Source organism: Drosophila mauritiana, chromosome 3L, assembly GCF_004382145.1.
Source record: "Drosophila mauritiana strain mau12 chromosome 3L, ASM438214v1, whole genome shotgun sequence".
Classification (NCBI taxonomy): domain Eukaryota; kingdom Metazoa; phylum Arthropoda; class Insecta; order Diptera; family Drosophilidae; genus Drosophila; species Drosophila mauritiana.
In genome coordinates, this window is record NC_046669.1 from 21,230,963 (window position 1) to 21,250,411 (window position 19,449).

Below are 19,449 nucleotides of genomic sequence, written 5' to 3' on the forward strand. Positions count from 1 at the left end.
ATTTGGATGCTCTCTTCAGACCATCAAGTTTTGAAGTTTAAATTCTTTTGGTTTCTAATCTTTAAAAACTCATCCTATTCCAGGGAAAGGAACTGCCACAATCGATGCGGGTAGCATTTTGGGTTAAACGAAAAGTTGAAAGCGGAACCCAAATAAGATATGATTTCAATGCTTACTGGAGGAATTATTCTTTTAATTTGTTATATTTATTAATATGAATTTGATGCTTACGTTACATGTAACTAGGTTTCACTTTATCTCTTCATGATCTTTCACATTTAGTATTCAGAATGTATTGTCGTTTGATTTCACATACATAGGTGTGTACATTAAGTATTTCATAATTTAAAACGGTTCAACCAATTCAAGCAATATCGATAACGAATAAAACATAAGGCGGGCCATTTAATTATAAATCATATAATTAAATAATCACATTGCGTATAAATCGTACGTTAAATTAATGATATTACATAGTATTCATTTAAAATATCAATGTCATGGTGTGTTTGTAGTACGAAGGTATCAGCATATCAATTTACAAACTTTCGAGGCATTCTCATGGGTTTTTTGAGATTCTTAGAGTGTGTGTGTATACAAATCGAAGCTATCTGAACTAGGTATGTAGATGTTACGGGGCGGGTCTTTGGGTGTTGGAGGTGTTTAAAAATATTTCAACAAAATACATTTATATATCTTTATATAGTTAGTAGTTATATGAGATTCCTGTCTGGTTTTCACTACTTTTGCTCATCCCATTCCCCTTGCGCATCTTCTGTTGGCCAGCTTACTCGCACATGTATGGATAGTTAACGTCCCGCAGCGGCACAAAGGTCTCCTTGATGGATTGCGGAGAGGTCCAGCGCAGAATATAATGTGGTCCACCGGCCTTGTCATTGGTGCCGGACATCCGGCCGCCTCCGAATGGCTGCTGGCCCACCACGGATCCAGTGGACTTGTCGTTGATGTAGAAGTTTCCAGCGGCCATTTTAAACTCCTGCAAAGCGCACTTGACGAAATCCCTGGAAGCATACGTTATGAACTAAAGATTACCCTTTGTATATAGATAGAAGTTTCTTACTCGTCCTGCCCGAATACTGCTCCGGTTAAAGCAAACTTGGTAGAGGTGTGCACCAGTTTCATGGTCTCAAGGAGGTCCGACTCCTTGTACACATAAATTGATAGCACGGGACCGAAAATCTCCTCGGTCATGATGCGGTCCTTTGGATCCTTGCTGAGAACAATGGTCGGATTAACGAAGTAGCCCTTGCTGTCTGAGTAAGTGCCGCCGGCGAGAATCTCGAGGTTCGGGGACTTTTTGGCATGCTCAATGTAGCCCGTAATGCGTTTAAATGCTTTGTCATCAATCACAGCTGACGTGAAGCTGCTGAAGTCTTGAACGTCGCCGATCTTCAGCTTTGCTGCCTCGCATACCAGGCCCTCCTTGATCTGCGGGTGAGGGGTTAAACAGGTCAGCGTTGCGAAAACATCGCAATCTGATGCCTTTTAAACTTACCTGTGGCCACAGGGATTCCGGCACATACATGCGCGAGCAGGCGGAACACTTTTGGCCGCAGTACTCAAATGCTGAGCGTATCGTGGAGGTCACCACTGACTCAACGTCAGCTGATGCATGTATGAAGTGGAAATTCTTACCGCCACACTCACCAGTCAAGCGGGGAAAGTTCACGTAGTTGTCGATGTTGTTGCCCACCTGCTTCCACAGGCGGTTGAAGGTTCTGTTGTCGGAGGAAATGGTATTGAACGGGAAAATCAATAGACCGACAATTACTTACGGCACAGAGCCGGTGAAATTGATGCCCGCGAGGTGGGGACTGGCCGTAATCGTGTCCCCAAACACGGGCCCATCGGCGGGCACAAAGTTGACGACTCCATCGGGCACTCCCGCTTCGCGCATAATCTTAAAAATAATCCAGTTGGACAGCATGGCAGTGTCCGAGGGCTTCCAGAGCACGCCGTTTCCCTGCGAAAATCGAAGGCGGTTGCTTAGTTAATTGGTATTTCCAGCTATTGGCTAGCCTTACCATCAGAGCTGGCGTGTAGGACAAGTTGCCGCCGATGGCCGTAAAGTTAAAGGGGCTGACAGCGGCGATGAAGCCATCAATGCCACGATAGCGCAACGAGTTCTTCGTGACCTTTATGTTCTCGCTGATGGGCTGGTATTTAGTGACCTCCTTCAGAAAATAGGCATTCATTCTGCGAAATAGAATTTGCATTTGTATTGAATATTATAATTAGGAAAACTTTTGTTTCTTCCATTTGGAAAATCATTTAAAAAAATATCGATTCGAACAGATTTGTTTTGGTTCCCCATGTTCCTTGTTATGAATTATGGAAACACTCACCGTATAAAGTCGATAAGCTCCGCTGCCGAATCGATTTCCGCTTGGATCGCAGTCTTGGACTGGCCCAGCATGGTAGCTGCGTTGAGATCCTGGCGGTACGTCGTTGCCATTAGGTCCGCTGCCTTCTCCCAGATCTTCAGGCGGTCTGCAATCGACACACGGTCCCACTTGGGCTGCGTTTCCACCGCCGTTTTGATGGCCTTCTCGATGAGCTTCTTGTCGGCGTAGTAGAAGCTGGCCAGTTTGTGTTGGTGGTCATGGGGCATGACCTGGTATCGAACGTCCGGCGTCTTGTACTCCTTGCCGCCGATTACGATGGGGATGTCTTCGCAACTGGAGGCCGTACCCTTCAGAGCCTGCTCGAGGGCCTTACGCTCCTTAGAGTTCTTGCGATATCCTAGGATCGGCTCATTAACGATCGGGAAGTCCTTCAGTTTAAGGTCCGGTATAACGGAACCAAGACAGCGAGTGGAACTGAAACAAATGAAGCGCTTTCAATGTAATATAACTTATAAGAGCTGTATGACGGTGTATGTATAATGTGGTAACTTATACATATTGTGTAAGTTTTAAATGATTAAATATAAAGATTATAAACTCAGGCATACCTTTTCAGCACGCTCTGCTGAAGACTAGAGCACCTGGATGAGGAACTTCGCAGCATTCGCAACATCTTGTCGGGATTTGGGGGCCTGTCTCCTTCACTGCCGGATTATATAAGCGGTCTCTCAGATTCTTCGTCGTCGTCGGCTCGTACCACCTAGAATTTTGCTATCTGAGCGATAGGCCAGCGAAAAGAGCAAACGTTTGATTAGTATTCATTTATCAGCAACCTTGGCAATTCATTGGGGGTCCGCGTCGAGTCGCGTGTTTTTGATAAGCAGCCAAACGTGAAGCTCCCGACGACGACACACCCCCCAGATAACGCGCAAAACCCAAACACTGCGAACCAAAAGTATGCGCACTTGCAAGAAATTCTAGAAGGTGCACTAACTTGGCCAGTTGGTCAACCGAGCGGATGACTGATTTATTTTCAGTTTACTTTATTATCGATATCCACGTTCCCGTTCCCCCGCTCACACACGCACTCACACACAGGCGCACTCAGAGCGCTTTTTGCACAAGCAGAAGCTAAAATTTGACGAGCATCAGCTGTTCTGTCTACAAAGCGCACAGTGGGGTGAGAACGTGCCAAAGCTCACACAATCTAATTCATCGCAAATTAGTAAATTTATGAATGCTGCTTTATATGTTGACTACCTTGAAGGCTGGACCAATAAATACATATTATCTTAAAAACATTTTACAATTTCTACCCAATTGGTGTCGACTGTGTGTTTAAAAAGGGAACTTAACTAACTGCCCATAAAAGCGATATTGCAATCATGTAATTTCAGTTGCGGGATGTTGTCTCTTTCCACTGTGCGGTGGCTACGGAAATTTCCCATTGCCGAAACCAGAAAGATGGAGAAGGGGGTTGAAGGGGATGTGAGCAGAAGTACATATACGTATGTAGTTCTTGTGTTTTTTAACTGACGCTGCCTTGATTTATGAAATTAAATGGTGGGGAAGGGGTGTAAAAGCGGCGCAAAAAGTAAAGAATCGAAAAAACACCCTACGGTGCGCGTGAGCAGCCCCTGTGAGAGGGAAAGAGATGGCTGATAGAGTGAGAGAGGGGCAGAAAGGTGGCGAATATGTGGAACAAGCTCTTTTAACGTAAGCATACTTTGGCTCTTTGTCTTCCTCTTTCTGCTCACTGCTTGTCAAGTGCTTAATAATATATTACGATGAACTAAAGACATTGATATTTATGAGAAAGGAGAGGAAGTTTATGGAAACGCAGGGAGCGGGAACACAGGGAAATTGCCTTTGGAGGCCGAATGTAAAACAAATTTATTTACTGCTCAGCTGTAGATACACACGCACACACACAGGCGCATTAGAATGCAGTCGGTTAGCTTTGTTTTTGTTGCTTTTCTTATTGGCCCCAATTACGCAATACAATGTTTTTATGCCGCCTATTGGCCTCCGCCTTTTAACTCGCCGTCCATCCCATTTGCACCTGCAATTCAACTATTCGGCGCTTTTCCACTGATTTCGGGCTTACTTTGTGTGAGTTTCAGGCGACGGCGGCGGAATTCGGCGAGAGCACGACGTGTGGTGTGCCTTTGTTTTGTGTTTTGCGAGACTATTGGTCGGTCGAATTTGGACTTGGCTAACGGCCGGGAACTATCGGAAAGCTGATACATTTTTGCCCCTTACTATCGTGCACCTTACAACACTGGCCATAGCTATCGATAAGGCGCCAAGAATGCACCTGGTTCAAACTTTGTCGTTTGGTTATCACGAAGCAAGAAATATTTGCCAGTATATGGTTATATATGGGAGCACAGCCTCTAGGCTGTGATATAACTATTAAGACGACCAGATGTGCGTACACACTTAATGACTAGATGCTAAAAGAAGAGAAAATAATGTGTACAACCCTTTAATGTTCCCACAAAGAGTCATTGCTAGATACACTTGGCTGCATCGTGAACATACATAGGTTCGAATATGCTAGAAGAAATACAAATTACAAGATCAGTGCCTCGAGCTAATAAAATAATGCTAACAGGCAGCCACTAGTTGTACATTTTTTTACCAGGTACACTAGAATTTCTATAATAATAATTTTATAATTATGTAAATGTTTTGTGTTAGAATTTTGTTCTAAGGCCATTTGCCATGTTGTCTTGATTTTGATTTTAAAGCGAGGTTTGGACACGTCATGGCAATCTTTTTCTTGGTTGAATCACTTTTTCTTGTAAAAACTAGTGTAACCCACTAAGAATTGGTCTTGACTTAGACATAGTATAATAAATAAATAATATATTTATTAGCACTAACACACTTATGGAGTAGGATGACTTAACCGTGTACACTAAACTATATTAGGTTGCGGGCTTCCTAGCCGTAGTATCCGCTTCCGCCCGCACTGGCTGTTGCGAATCCTCCACTGCTGCTGGCGTAGGCCACGTCTAGAGGAAGAAACAGGTCCAAAACACTTGTAGATTACTTGGGTGCTAGGAACTGAGGTGCTCTCAGCCGGAAAACTCACTCATGCCGTTGCCGCCGTAGGGATATCCCCCAAAGGGGTACCCGTACTGTCCGTATCCGCCGTACATCGAGTATGGGTTGTAGCCGGGGTACGAGAAGTACGGATATCCGCCGTAGCTGTAGGGGTATCCGTACATGCCGCTGCCGTATATGTTTCCGTATCCCGATCCCGCTCCTGCTCCCGCATTAGCGCCGCCGTAGTAGGGATATCCGTAGTATTGGCTCGCGGAGGGCTGCAGGAACATCGCGACCAGGAGCAAGCCGAACCAACAACATGGAGACCGGCTCGACTGTTTTACTGACATGATTTTGCTGGCCATGTTTGTCGTGTGTAATCCTCGAACGTTGACTGAATGCAAAAGCCCCGGCATTAACTGGTTTTATAGAGTTTGCCGCCGAATGTTTGCAATTTTAAAGCATAAAACGCTTTTTTAATGGAGCTTAATCGGGCGCCCATCAGCGGCTGCTCGGTTTGCTCGTTCGTGCATGACCCAGCCGGCGTATACGCAATATTTTGAAATCCCAATATAAACGCTCCGCAAACGTATGTATTTAGTGCGAGTTAACAACAAGAGAACAAAACAAAACAAAACTATTTGGCCCTTATTGGCCTATCGTCGCGATTACTCACCCCACATCTCATCTGATTTCTGATTGCCGTTTTGCTATCAATTTAAATTAGTCAGCCGCTTTTTTCGCCAGGGGTTCACATTTATTCTGCGTAAACACAGTCATTAACCTTAAAATTGGTTGATGGTCCGCCTAGTCATGTGCGATGCCAGTGGTGCTTTCCACTTCTTTGAGGTTCATTGCCGGCCTGGACCGTGGTCAATGCTCATTCACGCCCTTCGGATGAGGTCAACCGTAATAACTCCGATTCTGATAATTAGAATCGTATTGGTTTTCGGATTTTCCACTGCGATTAGCTTGGTCGTTGGCCGAGAGTTCAGTGTGAGGGACATTTGGCTACAGACTTCTGGCCTTGGTCATGCATCGACGCTGAAACTATTCCACAATGCGAATCTGTCAGTTTGGAAAGTGATACTTGAGAACTGCATAATGGAAAGTTCAACGTACTTGCAGATTAATTTGTCCTTTCTGGCTTTGAAAGTAGTCGATATAATTTGGTTATACAACACTTTGTTTTTTTTTTAGCTGAATATGCCCCATCTTTACTATTTAGTTATTAGATACGGTGGGATTACTTTATATAACACTATAAACTTACATTACACTTCATTAGACACATCTCGCATAGTAAATAAGCTTTTAAAAATGTGAAAAACGCAAGTCGTGGGCAATTGCAAAGAATTGTTCTCAATACACTTTGTAGCTCCTGCATATGTGCCCGAAAAGTATACAACATGCCATTCATAAATATTTAAGGCTTTTCCCGTGCCCAACTCATACGTGTTCGTGTAGGTGTGTGTCATTACACTGGCCAACAATGCAAAATGTCACAATTGGAATTGTCCCGCCTTTGGGTTCCAATGCAGCTGACGTTTGCCTTCCGCCGCCCGCTCACTCACTCTCTGTCTCTCTCTGCCAGGGTGGTTTCTGGCTCTCTCTTCTTTGCCGCACTACTCCAGGTAGCTCAGGTGGGTTTGAGCCGCGTAGGTGTTGCATTCCCGCTGCCCTCCATTAGTTGAGTGAGTTACTCCGGCCGGATGCCCACTGCGCATGCTCAAGCCTGGATGTGCACGGATTTCGGAACACCCTGTATTCAAGTAGCCTCAGTTGTTTGAGCCGAGTGACTTGCTCATGAATTCGGCTTGGTAATTTGTGTACGATTTGAAAGAGTTTTATGAAAAGATTGAGATTTTAAAGATCTTGTGCAAATAAATTTTGTTTAAAACTATTATCAAGTATTAATACATTTTATAATAACCCAATATAATATTACGCATAGCGAACACGCCTGATATTCTTTAAAAAAATGTGTGTCTGTGTAACTTATAAAAAGGAAATTTTGGTTATATTACTTCTTTGGAAAGCCATTGCTATCATATCTAGACATTAAATTCTTGATAGTTAACATTTTAAAAAGGATACTTTTACCCGGTCCCCAATTTAAGGACTTAATTTTCCAGACCCCAAACGAGCAATTTTCATATTAAAAAGTTTGTCTATGCCGAGCCTAACTCCCTTCCCCACTTTCCGCTGGAAAAATTGAAAGCTATCCCTTGCAAAACTTCCGCAAACTTTTCATTCATTTAGCCTCATACTTTCGCATTATATTTGGGACAGTGAAATGCTAATTGTTTGTCCAAAACGAAAGGAACCTCCTTGTAGCCATCAATTTTTCAGCATTCTTACGTGTAATTAATTAAAAATTTGATGCAGCAGCAACTTTTGTTTGCTGTCGAAATTACAGCAGCAACAAAAAGCTAATTAAAACTTAAAATCATATAGGAGTGCAACTGGAGCCGTGCCGTGACCCACAGAGATCGCCCACTCGAGAGTCTCACTCGCTGGCAGGAGAAATTCACTCAAAGCGCCGAATTGCAACTGAAGTGTTACGCATACGCCGCGTGGGACCGAGCGAGATGCCATCCTGCTGTGAGTGAAAGCCGGGCGAAAAAATAAAGAAAAAATCAATTAAAATGCACTCGAGTGCACCGCGCTTCTGTACTCATTTTTGGGTTTAGCAAATTTGTAAGAAATTTTTGAACGAAAATAAGCGAGGCAGAGCATGCTTTCTCCCTTCCTCGCCATATCTACCTCTCGCTTGCTCCTTCCCTTTCGCTGCGTGTGCGTGTGTGCGTGACTGTGTGTGTGAGAGGCGGGGGGATATTTCAATTCAGTTATTTGTGCAATTTCGCTCAGTCAAGTTGTGTGTTCCTTGTGCAGTGTGTGCGCCTGGCATCCATCAATCAGCCGACCGAGTTTGACGAAAGGAGATAAGATACCCAGAAATTACCCAAAAAATTTACAAGATTCCTCCAGCCTTCCCCCGCCTGGCGACCGATAACAGCGGATTAAGTGCATCATCCAGAAGCAAAACGCCGCCACAGAGAGGGAGGTAAAGATATTGACAGCGGGACAGCGACAACGGGAAATAACAGTTTCAACAGTTTCGACGGCTAATAACACTCGCTCTGTGCCTGTGCGTGTTTTGCCTCTGTGTTGGTGACTGTACTTTTTGGCGCCCAAAAGCGTTCTCGCCTAACAACAAACACTAAGCAAGCAAACAAACGGAAAACATTCAAACTAATTAACAACATTTTACCACAGCGAAATTTAATGTAAACTCTGCGCCACCAAATTGACAGGTGAGTTCGGACTGCTGAACAAATATTCGAAAACTATGTATTTATAATGATTTATTTGAAATTACGAGCAGTTCTTGTTGCCATATTATGTTAATGGGTATTTGATTGATGTTTATATTCATTGGCCGATATTTTAATTATGCCACATTGATGGGATATCGATATTATCTGGCATTTTATGCAGATGAATTTTAGGCCTTCAACAGTATGTTAAAAGAGACTTTCACTTATAAATTCTAACAATTAACAACTTGAATACTTTAATTTCATAAAATAACGCTGAAAAAGAAATCACCCATTAAACTATGCTTACTTCTTCAAACTAATTATTCATTTTCATTTAAAAACAAGTTATTAATGCGAAAACTAAAATCCATATTAAGCAAATCCAATAAAATTTCAACAACACCGACTATTCTCCCCCAACGTCGTAATGCACTTTGTTCCTTACGGGGCAAGACAATGGGCCAGACACAAGGACACAGACAATACAATTTCATGGGACTCTCAGGATCGGGAAAGCGGGTCTTGAGCAGGCGGAGGCGGGGGTTGTGGTATGGAGACTAATTAGAACTCCACTAGACGTCATAATTGGGGCCGATGGGGGTGTGGTCTGCGGAGGGGCTGGTCGCGGGGGCGGATCTGAAAGAATCTGGAGCGGGAGCTGGCTACAAGTGCATTAAGTAGGCGAAGACTGTGGACCCGCTGCTTGGACGGACAATTTTCACTTAATAGCCAGGCACCAAAAATCTGGGCAATGGTGAAGGGGGGGGAGGAGAGAGAGGAGAAGGCGAATGTTGAGCACAAAGCAACATGCCGCACATCTGCACAGGGCAAAAAATAAGAAGAATAGCGAGAAGAGTGCGCCAGGGGAAACGGGGGAAAGGGGCGGATAAATAGAAGAGTGAAATATACAAGTATTTTTACCGTGCGCAGTAATGAAAGGCCTCGGGCATAAGTTTTAAATAAATATTTGTCCCTCTGTATGTGTGCATGTAATTCAACAAAAACAACTGCAAACACAAACAAAAATGTGCACGGAATGATAGAAGAAGACCAAAGAATTGGACAAGCCGGGAAACAGAAGGCACTGGACTGAAAACACGGCATATCAAAATTGTGAGGGGCAAAAAACAAGGCCCAATGTGAAAGTGTAAAACTTGGTAATACTCTGGCAGGGCAACAGATACAGTGAGTACCCGAAATCTGGAAACGTGTGTAAGTGAGACCTCTAACAACTTATAGAATTTTGCAAAACTCGTTGCATTTATTGAAGAGAAAGAAGAATTCAAAACAAATGGATATTATTTAATATATCTTAAGGTGCCTATAAACAGCATATTCACAATACAACTGCGTTTGCTCGCTTTAACACGAAACAATTTGAGGTCCACTCATTTGTAGGGTATAATTATGGGTAGCTCCCACGAATGGTTGAATAGAGGAGGGGGTGGGGGTTCTGTGTTGCAATGGGGCGCTATGATGTGGCCAAGTGGTCGGGGCAAGGTAAACATGGCGAGCACAACAGGGGTAAGAAAACTGGCGGCTCTCCTTCGCTGCTGACTTACCACCAGGGGCGTATCTCGGGGGATTAACATTTATATTTTAAATATTCATTACATTTATACCTTAAATATTAAGTATTAAATATTAGGACAAGACCACAAAATCCTTGAATTCAACGGTAATTTCCTAACCATCCATCCCACCAGTTATTCTCTCAGTGTAGCGGGCGAAGGAACTGAAAGTAGGTTGAGGTAGCCACTGTTTGGCGCCGCCATGTTTAGAAAGTGCACACAAAGCATAAGGCTAACAAAAAGGCTAAGAGCGAGTGGGCGGGGAATCGAGAATGAGCGAATTTCGCTGCTAGAAAGTTTAACAAAAGGTTTGCTTAGCTTTCATGTAAAGCGTAAAATATAAACAATTAAGCAGTTGGTAGACAGTGATCTTCTATCCAACAACCCATTTCTTGATGCACAGCAAATTATGATTTTTTTATTATTCGTGTCGTGGAAGTTTTAGCTGGAAACAAATACCGATACTTCATGAATACATAATACATGTTTTAAATTATAAATCAATGGCAAAACAATATATCTATTCAATGCACATTTGCAGCTATTCAGTATTTATGAGCACACTCGAATGAACTTTTGTTTCATTTCATTTTATCGGTGGATATAGAAACCAATAATGTGATATGGATTTTAGTATTGAAAGTATTGAAATATTGTTTTTCAACTTTTTACCATATTGTTAAATTGATTGAGCAAATATAATCATCACATTATGACAAATTACAAAATAATTGTGCGCACAGTCAAAACGATGTCCTCGTTTTTGCTGCTGGGCTGTGGTGTCCTTCCTTTCATTCTTTCCTTGCCTTAACCCCTGACCTGCCCCGTCGTCATCGTGAGCGTACCTTGCAATATTAATGAACTCTTTTACATCGTCTGTCATTTCCATGGCGGCAGTGTAAACCGCAGCAGAACCCCGCACCTCATCCTTCGCTCTCCCTGCTGGGCCGGGTCCCCCATGTCTGCCTCGTTCCAATACTCATTTGGCTCCTATTTGCATGGCTTTGGTTCCCGAACGGGCGGAGGAGGTCGTCCTTATAGGGCCTGTATTTACTTTGGGGCAGGCCTAGCGAAAAAATTGTACGTTTATGCGGCTTGAAGTGTTGAATACCCAATGATCGTGGTCCCTTAAATTAAAATTTTTCTTAATGCGTAAGATATTATTATTTCTTATCATTTATGACAAACTTAGAAAAAAAAAATGAAAATATTGGAACTTTAAGGCTTGTGTTTCGAAGCTTTTTATGAAATAAAATAAGACTTTGGTAAAATTACTAAATTTGAAATGACTTTATCTTAATAAATAACCAAACTTAAACATGGAATAAATTGTTTTAAAAATATTTGTGGTACACCCAGTATTGATTTTCTGTTCTCTTCAATTTTACCATAGCAGTAGTAACGTTGAAGTCAATTCCATAATGTCGTACCGTGCGCCATTGATCGTGAAATCCCTCCGCATAAACACGCCTTTTTGCATGCCGTAATTGACTGTTGTGCAGGCAACCATCCACTATTCACCCGCAACTGTCGCTCTAGGATTCCCATTCCCCCCCAAGCTCCGAGCACCCGGATCCGCGAGTCCCCGACTTGCAGCCCCCAAGTCCCCGGATGCTATCCAGCACCACCCCTTTGGGGAGCATCCGGGGCGCTCCCAAGTGAACGCGTTGGCAGTGTTTAAAGTTTGTTACTCGAAATGCATTTTATATGGCCCGTTAGCCGTTACAGTTGTGTTTGCATTGGCCCGCGGGTATTCATTAAAGCAGAGGGATCCGCACGTGGTAAGTGGGTGGTGCCCACCCAGCTTTAAGCTGACAATATTCCGGGACTGCCAGCTGAACGGACGAACGGACGGAAGGAGAGGAGTTGAATGCGGCGGGGAACGGCAAGTTAGTTTGGCGTCGAAAAAAAACTAAAAAGGAAATTAAAGGAAAATGTTGCGTCGCTGCTCCTCTGGTTTGAGTAATGGAAGTTCTGTTGGGTCGGAGCATTTGAAGGGGACCGGGGAAAGCGGGTGGGGCGACGAATGGATTTGGATAGACAGGCCAGACGCCTGGAGTTGGCTTATTACATGGGCCAACTGCTCTGCGTGTGAGTGTGCTGGCCAAAAACTTATTAGACAGTTGGAAATTGAATATTGTTCCTGCCAAATTGTTAAATGTTTGTCCTGGTCTCCTCTCTGTCATGTTGATGTTTCCTGTTTCGGCTTGATTCCATCTCCATCTCCTCCAGGGATACTTTGTCCTTCATGTGTGCGGTTTCACCTCCATCTACCCGCCACATCCGACTTTCAAATTGTTTTGTTATGCCCCGTACGGGGGCAAGTAATTAGAGCAATGTTCACATGTGCAGCCAAAGTTTCCGATGTTCTGTTGATAAAGTTCGTCTGGGGCCCTTGGCCAAAGTGCGAAAAGTGTTGGGATTAGCACACAGTGCAGGGGAGCAGGATGTGATGATATGGGGGTAAGCTGGATCAGAGAATGGATCTGGATGTGCGGCAAAAATTCTTCTTTGCTGCACACAAGAGCAGGGATTTTAATTAACTAGCTCGGTGCAGTGATTTAATGCAGGCTCTTGCCACCAAAATCAAAACTCTTAAGACAAACTATAAAATTTAAGTACTCGTAAGCTATGCGATTGCACAGCGGTAACCAATTAGCATTTTATTTAACTTTGTGAAATACAAGTCAGTGCTGATTATACGTGCCAATTATTTGACATATTTATTAACTTCTAACGCTTAAAAAACGTGTTAACTATTTAATTTTGATTTGTAACCCTAGAACTGGTCAATTATTTGTTCATTGCACAGTGGTGGATATTGTGATATGGTTGATGTAACTTAATACAGCTGTGTTTTGAATGTGTACATTTAATTACTCGCAAATCACATAAACCACCTCATTGCATTGAATAGTCCTGCTTAAGTGTTGCAGATAGATACTTATCGACGTGGTTTTATGGTAGCCACATACAAGGTGTGCATGCCTATTTAATCCTACCCATTTTTGTAATCTCCTCAAATGTTGCTCTAAATTGAGAAATCAGTCTTTGTTGGCATGGCGCATAAGTCCTCTGCGAGGATAAATATAAACACTCGTAAAAGCCGCAGTCGCTTCATTAGTTACATTGCAGCCCTGATAAGCTCATTAGCCTAATGCAAGTAACAATGTTGTCATTTCGCCACGGTTGCATGACGATCCCGAGGTGTCTGGGGGACACGTTGCGTATACGCAACGTGTGCACTGCGGGCAGGGGCTCCAAGGAGGCGGCTGCTTAAATTGTAAGTAAGCCATGGAAACCACAGTTTGCCCGATAGCAGCCCGTGCTCCCCGGTGCAGCCCGCCCACTCACCTGGAGCTTATTAAAGCCCTTCCGCTGCAGACGCTTTCAAAGCGATTTCCATTCCCCTGCCCTGCCCTGCCCTGCCCTGCTCCCCCCCAGCTTTCTCCAGCTATCCAGCTATCCATCTATCTATCTATCTTTCTTCTCGTCTGTGTCTCTGTCTTAATGCCTCTTGAGTGCTTCGCTTGGCTGGGCTTAAACTCTTTGCTGGCATTTCAACGCTGCAGCAGTTTGCAATTTCACTCCCCACCACCTCGAGCCTCGGGTTTCTATCCATCCTCCACTCTTTAACCCCCAACCAGCAGCCAAAAATCTCCCAATTCCCTGCAACTTTGCCACTTTGCATTTGCTTCACCCGCACACTCGCAGAAAAACTCAAAATTGAACTTCAATCTTCCTCCTCGTGCAACAACAACAGCACAAAACACAAACGCATGTAAATTGGCCAATTTTGTATAGCCGCCCCACCACCCCCCGCATAGACACGCCTCACCGACCGCCCACTTTTACCATCCCGCTGGTTGGTACTTCTGCTTGGCATCCGGACAGATCACTGCAAGAAAAACATAGTGAGTATGTTTATGATTATGTTTTCGAAAATAAGCATTTGACTTGGTTTAGGAGAGCTTAAATCATTATGCATTATTGAGATTATTTTAATATTTTCGAATAATTCTAATGACAGAATGTCACGAATAAGCTTAGAAGGTTTGTTCATCAATAAAATGATCGAATTTGGTGCAGTTTAATTCTTTTTATCCTAGTTGATAATATTAAAAAACTGAAATCAGGTAAGCCCCTGATTGCGTAGAATGTGTCTACTTATAGATGTAAATAAATAAATTACATTAAATATATAATATTAAATTCGGCACTGTGCATATCAGTAGCATCATCTGAAGCAGTGAAAAAATTGCATAAAAATCCTTTTCTTTTCGGCTTCTTCTTTTGATTTGTAACTGGCGCACTTTGTAGGATTCTCCTGGCCTCCGCCTCCGGCTCCTCCGACTGCTTCTTCCAGCCCCGTTGGCATTTTATTTGTTATTTTCTTGACAGCCGCTGAGCCGAGCTTCTCCAGGAACTGCATTGGTCCTAAAAAATGCTGGAATATGAAAATTGGCAATTGGAAAGCTTTTGCGTTTCTTAGAAGTAGAGTAATGAATGCGAATTGAGAAACTTTGCCAGCATTCCTAAGCTGACATTCGGATTGCTTGTGCTGGGGAATTTTCTCGTCTATCAATTAGTCCCATGTCCTGCTATAAAGCACAAAAATCTTTACATAACATAATTCTCCTTTAAAGCCCCATTGCAAGCATTCAAAAGATTTCATTTATCCGATAAATGTATAGAAATATAAAGATACGCAAACTATCCAGGATCTATCGCCTCTTTTACAACAGGATTCTCTATAACTGCTCGTGGCTTGGAGGAGTCCCATACCTGCAGGCTCTGGAGGACAAACCGATTTCGATTTGCATTGCAATTAGGAATCCTGTCGCATCTTGAGCCATGTTGGCAACCTGAGCGGTAATGAAAAGTTGCGGTTTTCCCTCTCTGCTTTCATTTCTAGCGCAGACCACAACCAATCTCCATCGCGGAGATGCTCCGCTTGGTGGCGAGGTAAAAGTTTTAATGAAGCTGCCGCCGCCACTGGGACCGTGCCCCACCAGAAATCGTTTTCGTTTTCGGTTGGGGCAAGCCATCAATCGGGAAATGGAGGCGGCTCCAATCCCGAGCAGTGGTATGTGCCGCTAATCAAATTAGAATGCCAAAGCTAGCGCAACATGGCAACCTAGCTGCCTGCTGAATTATGAGACAGCTACTTTCTGCGGTCAACCGAAGTTTGACGAAGGCAGCTCGACGTCGGTGGCGCTGATATTACTCCGCATTAATTATTTGCACCCTCGACTGTGCCCGACCCGCCATAATATTTATTTAAAATTTTAATGAGGCGGTGCGAGTGAGTGGTCCCAGGAAACGGCTGCTGCTGCTCTAATACTCGTACTTCCCTGCGGTTGCCTTGACAAATCTGCGAGGAGTCGACGTACAGCATATTTGTGCGGTTCTGCAGCCACCACAATATATTTCCACACACACACACAGAAGTAGTCTTATACGCAGAGATACAGATACTTAGTTGCAAACATCGTTGCATACTTTTCGGTGCACTTGGACAAGGACACGGGACGTGTGATTGATGTGGACGACAATGGCACTCGGGAATGGAGGGATGCGGAGGTGGGCGGTCGGATGGGAGCTTACATGCTCTTTACATGGCCATTAGATATATCATACGTATCTCCAGCCGAGGCTGCCAGAAAAAATAACGTTTCAAGCTTGATTCCTCCTCTTCGCTTTTCTCGGCTTTTCTGAGGGGATTTGTGTGCGTAATATATTTAAACTGATTTCAACTTGATGCATCCACGGGAATAGTATCCTGTGCAGTATAAATAGCTAAGATATATAGAATTTTAAGGCTGCTCTTGTGTGTTTTTTAGGAAAGATATAAAGGGCCTTTTGCAGACAAATTCGAGTGTAAACCAGAAGATATCTGCCTTACTTATACCAAATTTATCGTCCTGATTTTGAATTCGAAATGGTTTATCACCATGAATTTTTTCTAAGCTTCATTTTCTATCGTAACGGAAACAATTTTATTATTTCATTGGTGTCGTTAATATATATCTGTTATTGGCTTGTCATTTCGACCCATGTTTCCCTAAGCCAATTAGTGAGTTTTTTCGAAATTCTGATGTGATACTCGGCACTTCTAGCTATTTGCAAACTTTTTGCCCGTTTGCGTAGCTTTCAATTAATTTAACAATAATTCTGTGTGCTTTAGCCACGCAGAAAACATGCAGAAAATCAAAAATAATTACAGAAATAAATGTATTCGTTTTGTTTTGCTGCTGTACTTGCAATTTTTGCATATTTCTGCGTAGCCATGTAAATGGCACGGGAAAATTGCTGAGAAGAAAATAAGCGAAAAATAAAAGCTGAGAAATCTCGGCTATAAATACACGACGTCAGCGAACGGCGACAACGACAACTACACGCTGGCACTCCTAAGTGCCCCCCAATCCTACCGCCTTCCCCGTTGCCGCTCCCACCAATTTGCAGGCGGGACGGATCGGATGGACGTAGCTTCTACGCTCTATGCCAAATGCGGTGGCCTCAGTTCCACAACAACGCTCGAGAGTCGTCACAGGGCTGGGGGCAACAACTGGGGTCTGTCCTCGACCATACCTCCTGTCCCGCACAGTGGGGCAGTACCAGGGGTAGTCCTGCGTGTTCAGGACCTCGGAAATGTCACTGAGGTTCCACTTGGCCAACATGGCGGATGAGTGATTATACGAAACTACCCATTACCGAGCTATGTTAGTAATCGCCTCACGCAGCTTAAGAGATAGTGAGCTAGCTGTTGGGGAAAAAGAAAATGATCATAAAAACTATGAATTGGTCTATTAAAATGGGCGAATCTTTCCACTGTGCATAGCATCCTTTTGGAGTGCCTCCCCTCATTCGTTGGTGGAAAATGTTTACGCAGCTCAGGCCAGAAGTGGTTGGTTCATGATGCCACGGCAATGGCAACATTTTAAGCTTCATCGGGCATGGAGAGCTTGCCACTGGAATAGTTGAGGGCATTGCGAAGAATGTCCGTGAAAAACGTCTCCAGGAGAGTCCACAATATTTCGCTGGTGGGCAAACAAAATAACGAGTATTGCTCAAAAAAAAAGAAGGGGGCACCCGGATTTGAACCGGGGACCTCTCGATCTGCAGTCGAATGCTCTACTCCTGAGCTATACCCCCACTTGAGTTAAAAGAGTTTAGAAGTCGAGAAGGAAACCCATATTTCCTTGGCCTTAACTTACGTTTTGATTTACTTTGATGTCCTTGTCAACTGGTGAGCATATGTGTACCCCCATTTAAAACTAATAAAATGTTAGATACCTTCTTGTTTAGCAAATAGCAGCTTATGAAATTAAAAATATTACATTTTATAACAGTTTATTTATTTTAAAAACGAAATTCTCTGTATAATCTTTATAATCATTATATTCACACCTTATTTTTTGCTATGCATTACCTTTGCTGAGGATGCAACCTTAGCGGATTTCTCTCTCTGTTGTGTCTGCATCCGAACCGCATATATGTTGTCTATATATTATGTACTAAATCTGTCGTTTTCCTTCAATATGTCAACGTTGTCGTGGTACTACCCCTACCCACCCCTTCCACTACCTCTTAGTCTGGGTCTGTTCAGTGCAGTTCAGTTCTGTTCTGGTTGCGTTGTCGTCGTCGCTGCTGAAATTTAATTAATGTGAAAATTTGCACAGACTCAGGCTATTTATAAGTTGTTGTAAGAGCTCGCCATGCCATAGCCAACCCCGTACTGCTGCCTCTGCCCCTTGGATCATGCAGTGCCTCCGGTAAATGCCATGTGGAAATTGAAAATTGGGAATTTTCCCTGGAGAGCTGAGCACTAAACTTGGCTTTCTGCGGGCGGGTGAATATTTTTCGGGGTTTTTGGCTAATTTAAATATGCAAAATGCTGCATGGATTGATTTTCGCCTCTGTTTGCAGAAGGTTGCTCTCATTTCGGTGGGTGGTATTGCAGTGGGGGTGGCAAAATTGGGAAGGGGGCAACGGTATGGAAATGGAAAATGGATAGGTGTGCCAGCACCACAATCAAACACTTCAAAGTGAGCCTGAAAAGCCTCTGAACTCTGTCACTGCCAGGCGGCTCCTCTCGACACAATTTCGATCGACCGACCTCCCTTTACCACGGTGTCGATGCTCAGGTGTGCAGTCCCAGCCCATGTCCCTGTCCCAATCCCTGTCCCAGTTGCCCCGCAATCCTGAGGTGCGGAGCGGTGTGGGGTGGAGTGTAATTGAATTTTGATTTAAAGTCCTTTGATATATCAGAAACAAAGTGAAGTCTTCGACTCACTTACGCCAGCAACAGAAAGGACCTGGACCAACTTGGGTCAATTCAATTCAATTTGGATGCCTTTCCCCACCTTCGGGACCCCCATTTCACTCGAAAGTTAATCGATAAGCCCTCATTCTCTCCTCTAAAATCCGGAAAACCGAAAACCCCAAAACCAATAAAAATTCGTTGGAGTAAACTGCACAACAGTGGATGCGATGTGTGGGCAAAGTTGAAAAGTTGTTGCAATAATTGATTTGTTGCAGATGTTTTGGGGCTTTGCCGGCTTTGTCTGCATTTGCCAGGCATTTGGCAAATGGAATTCTTTCTCTGAATTCCCTCTATCTCTCCCTTTGTCTCTGCAGCTGTTGAATTATTGCTATTCTATAGTAATTACTCTGATTAAATGGCAAGTGGCTGTATGCGTGTGTTTTATGGCCGTGGAACTGGCAAATTTAATTATAACTATAAGCTAGCCATCAGTGGAATTGGAATGGATATCGAAATGTTTTGCTTTAGATACCTTACATTCTTATTCTACTTGTTACTGGTAGAGGAAAAGGTAATTCTTAACTTGTTTAAAAGTATGCAGGACACGCTTCTGACCCTACAGGGTACTCAAGTACTGGTCATCTCTCTGGAACAAAATCCTTAAAGATGCAAAGATTTATTATGATTTCCATTTTCTTATCGAGCTGCATCTTAATTATAAACATTTTTAGAGTCTAAGGGTGCTGGGTATCTGGTATCTAATATTTAAGGGACTCGAACATTGCGATCTCTTGTTTTAACTGGCTCACTTGCAAATTCTTCGCCATTTCATTTCCATTTACAGACGAATATTCAATATTTGATAGAAA

At 43.3% G+C, this 19,449-nt stretch overlaps 2 protein-coding genes and 1 non-coding gene across 5 annotated transcripts; all 3 read right to left on the reverse strand.

The window, feature by feature from the left end:
- Positions 1–163: 163 nt before the first annotated feature.
- Positions 164–4,578, reverse strand: LOC117139303 (delta-1-pyrroline-5-carboxylate dehydrogenase, mitochondrial). Of its 2 annotated transcripts, none has more exons than XM_033301542.1 (8): positions 4,474–4,578; positions 2,975–3,141; positions 2,367–2,840; positions 2,046–2,217; positions 1,797–1,984; positions 1,517–1,739; positions 1,082–1,449; positions 164–1,022 (listed from the first exon to the last, which is right to left on the reverse strand). In XM_033301542.1, the coding sequence occupies exons 2-8, from the start codon at positions 3,037–3,039 to the stop codon at positions 788–790; spliced, it is 1,725 nt and encodes a 574-aa protein (XP_033157433.1). In that variant the 5' UTR covers positions 3,040–3,141; positions 4,474–4,578; the 3' UTR covers positions 164–787. The 2 variants fall into 2 exon arrangements, with proteins under 2 accessions (XP_033157433.1, XP_033157434.1); XM_033301543.1 differs by lacking the exon at positions 4,474–4,578 and adding an exon at positions 3,361–3,415.
- Positions 4,579–5,260: 682 nt separating this feature from the next.
- On the reverse strand, positions 5,261–5,807 carry LOC117139304 (shematrin-like protein 1). Of its 2 annotated transcripts, none has more exons than XM_033301545.1 (2): positions 5,467–5,807; positions 5,261–5,386 (listed from the first exon to the last, which is right to left on the reverse strand). In XM_033301545.1, the coding sequence occupies exons 1-2, from the start codon at positions 5,783–5,785 to the stop codon at positions 5,316–5,318; spliced, it is 390 nt and encodes a 129-aa protein (XP_033157436.1). In that variant the 5' UTR covers positions 5,786–5,807; the 3' UTR covers positions 5,261–5,315. The 2 variants fall into 2 exon arrangements, with proteins under 2 accessions (XP_033157436.1, XP_033157437.1); XM_033301546.1 differs by having other exon boundaries at positions 5,329–5,412.
- Positions 5,808–17,397: 11,590 nt separating this feature from the next.
- On the reverse strand, positions 17,398–17,469 carry Trnac-gca. Its single transcript has one exon. It is a non-coding gene; the product is annotated as a tRNA-Cys (tRNA).
- Positions 17,470–19,449: the final 1,980 nt, after the last annotated feature.